This window comes from Aspergillus neoniger (assembly GCF_003184625.1).
Source record: "Aspergillus neoniger CBS 115656 unplaced genomic scaffold BO87scaffold_6, whole genome shotgun sequence".
NCBI lineage: Eukaryota > Fungi > Ascomycota > Eurotiomycetes > Eurotiales > Aspergillaceae > Aspergillus > Aspergillus neoniger.
The window spans coordinates 390,347-399,476 of record NW_020291134.1 but is presented as its reverse complement, the minus strand read 5'-3'; the positions used below and the strand labels follow the sequence as shown (position 1 = coordinate 399,476).

General features: G+C 49.0%; 1 protein-coding gene across 1 annotated transcript; it reads right to left on the bottom strand.

Moving 5' to 3' along the window:
• Positions 1 to 8,388: 8,388 nt before the first annotated feature.
• Positions 8,389 to 9,048, bottom strand: BO87DRAFT_413473 (thiamine-binding protein; the record flags this gene model as incomplete). The annotated part of the gene is made up of 4 exons (XM_025626572.1): positions 8,981 to 9,048; positions 8,789 to 8,894; positions 8,514 to 8,616; positions 8,389 to 8,452 (listed from the first exon to the last, which is right to left on the bottom strand). The coding sequence occupies exons 1-4, from the start codon at positions 9,032 to 9,034 to the stop codon at positions 8,389 to 8,391; spliced, it is 327 nt and encodes a 108-aa protein (XP_025482850.1). The 5' UTR covers positions 9,035 to 9,048.
• Between the last annotated feature and the right edge of the window lie 82 nt (positions 9,049 to 9,130).

Sequence of the window (9,130 nt, the reverse complement as noted above, 5' to 3'; positions counted from 1 at the left end):
GGGTGGTTGACATTTGTGGGTAGGTAGCATTAGAAGTGGGTGGCAGAGGGCCGTCGGCTGTCTTTTCCCAATCTCCTTCCCTGAACCCGACAGGTTGGATTAAGTTTGACTTTAGCAGGATGGGGGAGGGGAGGGAAGATACCTAATCCTCCTCAAAGCTAAATAGAAGTAAGAAAATTAAAAAGATACCAGAAACTCTTGGCCCTGACTGGGCCAGACAATTACCATAATTAAGGGGCTTTTTTATTTGCGAGACAGCCATTGCACACCATTGGACAGGGAGAAAAAAAGCTATTATTTCAGAATAAGAATAATAAAAAAATGATAAAAAAAAATGGAGAGAAGAAAAGACAGAAAAACCAAAAAGAAAATTAAATGCAAAATCAAAAATATAGATTGGTAGGCCACAGTAGCTGGCCAGCCCAGTTAGGGTAGTACACTATCCCTATCTACTTGCAGTAAGACTTTTCGGTCCTTAGGCGGCGGTTTCTACTGTATAGTAATAAATACTCGCTATAAGGTACTGGGTACTAGGGGATCGGGGGGTACCCACGGGCGCGAAGGGGGGAAAACAATCAAAAATAATAGACTAAGAGAGGTGGACTACTCCAACTTTGCACCCAAACTACTACTCGTGTGAACCGAGTGGGTGGTTCTGTTCGGGTGGTGGGAATCCCAAGCCCATCCAATGTCTGATCCTAATCTTTTTTGACTTACTTGGGAAACACTTGGACACTATGCCTACCTCGTCCACACCTACCTACTGGCTGGCCCAATGTCCGCAGAGCTGGGCTTCCCGCATGTTGCTTGCTGCATGTAGCCCATGTATGTAGGTGCTTAATTTCCCGTTTGCCTCTGCATTGTTGCCTTCCGATACGAAGTACGGTGGACGCAGGAAGACGCAAGTAGGTCATGTTAGTGGTGGTCATTCTTCCTGCCGAGCGTCACCGAGAAAAAGCCCCTCCTCAAAAAATTTTTCTTGTCTCCAACACAAAGCTAATCAAATTCATTTTGACTCCCTTCGGAAAGTTCTCTCTTCTTCTACAGCTTCCGCTCGGAAACAACGGGTACTACCGCAGACGAATGGCCCTCCGATCCTTTGGGTTCCCGGCAGGGGTTCCATGATCACCTGAACCTGAAGCGACTTGAGGATCGTCTCCCATTCCTTCAGGTCGGAGTTGACCGTGGTTTCAAATTAGGTAGCCTTTTTTTTTTCTCAGTATGAGGGGAAGACATACACTAGCGTTCAATTATTGCGGCCAGGCCGGGGGAGATTGACAACGCATTCATCAGTAGGTCATTAGGATCTGCCTAATTTTTTTTCCTCCGGCCCGTCTTGTTTCTTCCTTTTTCTGCTTTTCTTTTTATAATGGCCCCTCCCGCTGGGCATTGGTGCCAGGTTACTGGGTAGCTGCCGGACTAATCAGAATCCATAGCGACAGGAATAAAGGGAGAAAAAAGGAAAAGGGTGAGAAAAAAAGCACGGGCGTCCCAGGCTGCCGGGAGCAGCCAGCGACGGGGGGCGAAACACTATTACTAAATTGATAGTCCTGTGCATATCGGACTAAAAGACGCTCGCTAATCAGGGGCCCAGATGGTCGAGATGGTAAAGGTCGGTTAATAACTTAATGTTGGTCGGCATACCCAGTGTGGCGGCCCGAATGGTCCGGACATTTTCTTCGAGAAAAGCATTTGGAATCCTGACATGTCTCGCAGGATGCTGTAGCTGCTGCCTTTCTTCCCCTGTAAAGAAGACGAAGATGATAGTGCATGATTTCCGTGCAACAAGGTGCAAGAGTAAGACTTCCACGGTACTTCCGGGATGGAACAGTGATACATCATCCAAGAGGGGAAGCAGATTGGGTGATCTTCAACCGAAATTGGGATCCAATGGTTGTTGGTGCCGCACCGCCGGAAAGTCGCATCCATGGACTACTACGACCCCCAATATCCGACTGGGCTGAATTTAGACGGGTGTTGCGGCGCATGCATTTGCATGATCCTAGTACACAGTAAGATAAACCTGCGAAATATATCTTTGACTCTAGGAAAGTTAAATAGACTAACTGGCAGACAGCCAGTTAAGGATGCATGTCTCAGCATTTTCCCGGCCTTTTTCGGCCTTGGATTTCAGTTCATCCACCAGCTTTGTGGCTCTGGGGATGAGAAATAACCAAAAGAGAAAAAACAGAAAAAGGAAAAAAAGGGAAGAAAAAGAGAAGCGATAATCATTCAAGAGCAGACGGAGGTACCGCAGTATCCAGTCTGTCGGGATACTTTTGACCCACCTTTTCGTCGGCGGAATTCCCCTCCACTTTTGTCCCACACGACCTCGACAGCTTTCTGGTTGCTCCCCTTGGTTTGATTCCAAATTCATGAGGCCCACACTCCACTTCCAGTGATGCCGGGAAGCTCCCGTCTCTGAAGGGTGAAAGTTTCTTGTTGAGTCAAATGTCCCTTCTTTGGGAATATTGGCACAGGTGTGTACTGTATATTTGTAGATGTTTGGTGTAGTTACAGCAAGCAAAATCTCCAGTGTGTTCAGTAGCTCCAAGTCTGACTACATAGTAGCAGGATCAAGCAACTCACCCGAACGATTGTTGTCACATGGTCACTCCGCATAGGGAAACCGGTTCTTCAACCACCGACAAGTATGAACGATGATGCAGACTACTAAGCTTGGACTGGCAGTCACCACTTTCCATCCCAACTCATTCCCGGCTTTCGTACCCAAAGGAGGGATGAATACCCCTCCCCAACATCGTACGACAGTCGCAGATGTCTCATTGTTAATTTGAAATTGGTCGCTTGCACGGGTTTGACTCTGACTGGATCGTCGCCCCGCAGAAGCATTGTTGGTCGCGAGGTTCCTGCTTAGCTACTAGCCTGACGAAGGTAATAATCAAAATATATTGGGTAAATGCCAAATGGTCCTAACAATCCCGAGAACATACTAGCCTATCGGTAGCTTAGCATAGTAGTACAGTTCTAAGAGAGCGCATTGTCTGCAGTTGGACTGACTCCGCCCACTTCGGTGTCGAAAAGGATTTCCCATCATCCAAGTTTACCTGCATGCCATACCTGAAGGTACTAGTCGATCAAGACTCGGCGCAGTTGAACGTTTTCATCATTCCTGCGATAACTTCAGGTGCCTCAGCTCAAGCTGGGATATGTATAATGAACGTTGAAATTTGATCCTCTCCGCCATCCGAGATTGGCATAGACTTGGTGTTGTAGGAAGTGAGATACCAACTTCGTGCCTGGCATTCGATGAATTGTAAAGTCTCTGTTCAGCGCTCACACTCATCTGGGCAATCTTACGGATACGGAAGGACTACTTAGATGAGTTGCCTCCCGAGTAATCTGGGTAGGAAATGATACGTGTATGGTATCAAGAGCTGGCCTTCCGTCGGGATCTTATAAATGACCATAAACAATGCTTTTCTCATCAATTGCCGGCTAAATTTTAGAAGACCAAGCCATCACGCACCTCTCCACCCAGTCGCTATTGTAAGAGAAGTGCCTGACTGGTACCTTGATGGATTTTTTGCCGGGTCATACATGAGATGATCGCCCTGTTCTTACAATACCGCTGGTGTCAGGGTAATACTTCGCTTTCCTCCCCGTCGAATAAGCGGTTCACGTCAAACGAAGCCAGCATAGGAATGTCCCTCCATCGCCAATATCAGTTTTTCGGTCGTGTATACATGGAGCAGGGCTTACAGTGCCGAACTTATCGTGCGATGCCATGTTTAATTTATTTAGGTTTTCCTTGAATGATGTCGTTGAGGCCCATCATACCATCACACCCACGATGGCCTCTCGCTTCCCCTGGTCTGAGAAGCGTAATGCTGGGAAAATCTTGAGCTCAGCAGTGATGTGTCCTTTTCCATTTTCTTGCACATAGGGATCTGTCTTCTTCAGATCCCGCGCTGCATGATGCATATTCCCATTGATACGAGCAAACAGGAGACAAGTGTCCCCAGTCATCATTCGCTAGTCTGGGTTTGCATGTCCCACCCGCAGGAAAGGATAGCGAGTCATCTTGAGTCCCTGCTGCTCGGAGATTGGGTGATTTGTCCCAGTTTTTCGGAATAGCGCTACTCAAATGTTATACCTCGTATATTATACATTAGGTTAAGAACCCTGTTGACCCATTACAGGGATTTCAGTGGAATGGACGATGGAGCCGAGCGAAACGGAAGACTATCGGAGAGGCCGATGGAGGCCGTCCAAAAGAGATACCTAGAGGTTTAGCCTAGCGGGGTGGAAAGGGAGGCAAGAGGGGGGCCACCATCGAAGAAAAGGAAGGACTCCAAGTGAGACTAAGCCTGCTCCGATCATTTGGGGGTCGAGCTTTTTAGCGGAGGCGCGGACTTTGCTTAGAGAAAAAAGAAAAATAAAAAAGCCCCATCTCCTGGAGTGGCAGGACCAGGCCGTCTCACTTCCATACACTAGAGGACGTAAGAGCCTAGCAAGTGCCACTCACTAATTCTCAGAGGAGAATAGTGACGGCTGGGCTACTGCATGCTGAGATTGTCCGTCAATCACCATGGTGGACTATCAGACTGATCACTCCAACGGCTTTTTCGATCCCTGTCACTGGAGTGGCTCCCTTCTCTTACCAAGCCAAGTCAGATCTGCTACCTAAGTAAGTAATTGCTATCACCGTGATGCTCTGGCTCAAGACCCGGCGTTGTCCGGCTCTTCTTGAGTACTACTGCCAGCTACTAGTAGCTCTGTCTCCGTGGTCGCTGGCCTTGTTTAGCCCTTGCAGCCGACCCTCCTTCCAATGACCTTGACAACCGAGCCGGTGCCGAAAATAAATTCAAGATAGCAGCTAGGCTGGAACGACCTTCCCTAATTCCTCCCAACTAGTAGCTAGTATGCGTCCTACTACTAGATTCCACTGGGTGAGATCTCGGCTTACTTGTGGTCTCTCACATTATGGACTGGTGCAAATGTCTGAAGGTCTACGGCACCTCTAACTTTCAGACTATGGAATTACTGCTGTAACAGCGTGCACACCAAAAAAATTAAGTGGACTATCACGTATCCATCCTACATTACTGCTACTGTCTTTGTAGCGATGTATGGACGGCGGTGGGGACCCCAAAATGGTGGTGATGATACTTCAGTCAAGGAATTTTTTAAATGGCATGGCGACGACAAATCCAAAATGTTATTGTGGGTTGTTACCCAGAACAAAGCTTAGCAACAGCAACAGTCTATGTAGGTACAACAGGTACAACAGGTACAACAGGATCACAGAGTGCGACAGTGTCAGGATCGCGGTGTGCTTTGCAATGAGCTCCTAAGTGACGCGAGACAAAAGGGATCCCAAACGGGGCTGCGGCGCGCATGCCCCGTAGCTCGGGTGGGCATGGTTTACGCATTCTTGGCTCTGATAGGGGAAGACTCGTCTGCGCCAGGTAAGAACGAGGAAGAGAACGACATGCCAAGTCCTGCGAGCTTCCTAGACTAGATCCCCATAATTACTGGTTTCTGATGTCCTCGACACCCTCAAGGACGCTCTCACCCGCCACAAGGCGTCGACAGGGCGGACTTCCGCATGCGGATACTTTCCCTTCATGTATACCCAATTATACTCCCCCGTTCCCACCAGATCCTCCGTTTCACCCAGCTACAGTCGGGTCCTTGTTCATTCAACGCCTCCGTAACTGTCTCGCTCTTTAACCAAAAGGTATTCTGCTGCTTTTCTTCTAGGCTATACCATGTTTCCGAGGAGGCGACATTCCCGCGCTAAGCTGGGAATTACTTGCATGCCTGGCAATAAGTGGGTGTAACCATGTCACGGCGCTCCCAGCGTACTGGATCTGGGACTCACCAAGGCGACCATGCAGAAGAAAACGCCTTGGTCTCTTGTTCTAGTCTCCGGATCTCAAAGCAGGCCGGACATTTTTCTGTCCCGTACCCAGTCACAAATTGAGCCTGAGACGGAGCATCCCTACTACCCTCTTGATTGATGAGCACCGCAAATACCGTTTCGTGCTGGGTGCATTGATGAACTAACCAACCAGCTTCCATGGAATGGCCCTCCTTTTCTATCACTGCAGCGTTAAAGAGATTTCTGCCGTCCTCAAATCAGGTCTCTGCACGCATGAGCAGAGATCCTCACTACGTTTTACAGTCCCCAATACTCCGTAGTACTGCGGTCCAAGACCGGCAAGGCATGTCCTAGGTACAAGCTGCATGTTGGTGCTAACACATCGTTGTGGGGATTTGGTTCCAGTTGACTACATGTGCCTTTGCCTAAAGCAAAAAGCAATGATGTTACATTGCAGACAGCTTGCATGATTAATTCTGGCACGTATAGGCCGGAATAGTAAGAGCCAGCTTAGCGGAATTTCTTCATCTCGAGTCCGTGTGGACGGTAAGAGGGGATGGGATGGTGTGCTGGCCTGGCGGACGATCTGTTTCGGGCCAGCTCAGCTCGTGCCATGCTCCCTGGATAGTACTACTCATTACTAGCACTATGGGCCGTCAATACCAAACGATAAACGAATCATCGGCTTGCTTTCTAGTGTCTAGAGTCCAAATTGCTTTTCTTGGGACATGATCGGGTGCATTAGCCAGCTGTCTCGCGCATGACAGACAGGACCCAAGGCCGTGGTCGTGTCATCGTTGCAGAGGCCAAAGGTAAGACTTTGGGGGGGAAGGAGAGACCTTTTTGGACCGGAGAGTTTGGTTTCGGGCGTCCCGGATTACTATCCCCAGCAGCCATTCATGCCCGGGCATCTCTAAGAAATTGAACGCTTACGCTGCAGATCTTGCCTCCCCCAGGAATATGAAGACCAGTGTAAGAGAAGTCTCTACCTGGATGGTAAAACCCTTCCTTCTTGACAGCGTTCTGTCATCATGGTAAATTCTTCCTGCTGCGTACTTTTGATTTGGTCCCCTACAATCGAAAAGGGCCAGCTCAAAACTCTCACCATGTTTCATTTTTATAATGCAATACTATTTTTTTCAGGCTTGGATCTTCGAGCCCTTGGACTCAATGCCATCAACCTTTCTCTATTCTGCATATATACAAAGTTCATATCCTCCTGGGGATAGTAGCATCAGGGCAATGGGTGGCTCCATTATACTGGGTGGACTGGTTGGAGGACGAGAGACGGCACTAAGTAAGCAACAGATTGAACTCCAGCGTCGCCCAGGCGTCGAATCGCAGCGAGTCCCGAACAGGCAAGAGGCATGACTGGCCAGCAAGTCAATAATTTGTCCCCATTTTCCCAATCCCCAATTCCCAATTCCCAATTTCCACCTCTTTTCCAGCCATGGAAGGATCCGCCAGATGAACTTCTCCACCCCCAAACTCATCCTTCATTTGATGCGCTCGTCCAGGCTAAGCCCCGTCCTGGCAACCGTGCCTTTTCCCTGGCTTTCTTCGTCCATGGCCCTGGGACGGCTATCTATTCATCTCTCTCTGCCAACGAGATCTGTCTGTCCCTTCCCCAAGATCTATCGTGGCTGGGCCCTCTTTCATCCTCTCTGTTCTCAACGCCTCCCAGAGAGTTGTGGCTGACCAACAACACCCATCTTGTGAAGTCGATATGCGTGGCTGCATGCCTCCCACTTTGCCAGGCAACAAATTCCCCTCCTCCCGTATCCACCGGGATGCAGGAGCTCCCAGCTAGTTGCATTTGGTTTTCCTGCCAATTACCGCAGGAATCTTGCTCTGATGTTCGGGGAACCTCGGGTTAGATGATACTAACGCAAGAAAAAGGCTCACTTCGACCATGTGAATGAATCCAGACTCAATTTACCCCGCCATCATCCCGATGATAGGACACCTGCCTGTGGCCGGTACGCTCTAAAATAGATCTAGCGAATGCCGCTAATACGCGGTCTGCATCTAGATACGCACGCCCGAACTTGATCGTTCTCACCGGAGCACGACGATGAGATGCACCTCTCACTATAGTGCAGTGGGCCAAAACGGTGATGGGCAAGGACACACAGCAGGAGACGCTGTCACAGGTTAATTAGCCTCCTCCCCTCTTGCGTCTCGTTCACTTTCCTCCTCCGTGGATCCCACAGGAGCGGCATCCTGGTCTATGATCAGTTGGGCTCTCGGACCATAACAGGGATCCTAGGATACATACAAGGTTTCTGGGACAGAGTCGTCCAGTTTATTACATACCTTTACGTATCTCCTCGCTAGAACATATTGGGGGAGAGGGGGTGGCTACATATCAACAATTGAGTACGGTGCTAGTTAGGTGTGGATTTGAGGAGATTCTGTAAACAACGTTCATCATTCACTTGGCATCCTAGATTACTGACTTGTACCGAAACTTAGGCTTTCAAAGCACAACAAGACGCACATCTTCCTATAAGCGCCCAAACGTTTGGCTCACGGCCATCTCAAGTCGCGAGAGCCCTCTGCACAGAGGCTATATTGGCCTCCATAGGCTGCACCTTGTCGGTCCTATACACTAGTGTGAGATAACAGCCAGGGAAGTGGGTAAAACTCCAAGGACCAAACCCACCTAGTCGTGATGCGAATATCCGTCTGAATCCTAGCGATCCCTTCCTGGTGGATCAGCGTATGGGCGTACCCGATAATTTGGGATACCTGATCCCACGATCCCTCTTTAAGCCAAATATATTAGCTTTGCAGTAGCAAACGTGGGATGACATATGATCCCCGAATCAGAACGCTACATGGAAGTCATACACCGCGCTCCATGCAGAGTTTGAGCTCATAATCCCGACGCAAAATTCGATCTAGCATAAAGGGGATTTGAATGAGCGGGAAACATACCAACAATAGTTCCAGTGGCGTGCATCTGAAACTTGAGACCAGAGTTCTGCATCAGACGCTGGATATCCGCGACCTGCTTCGAGAAGGATGCGCTTTGAGAGCCGATCTAAGCCACGGGTGTTAGAGCTTGGTATCGACCGATCCATGTTCTGCCCTCGTTAAGCTAATTTAGAACACAAGGTGACAACATACTGGACTAAGAGAGAAGTCTGCAGTGCAGTTCTCTGGAGTCTTCAAGGTAGCCATTTGGACGATGCTTGTTACGATACCTGGCTGCAGCAATAACTCGTCGTTGTCTGGTTAGGGTCTACTAGCTACAAACTCCCTAAGTGCCGCATGCCC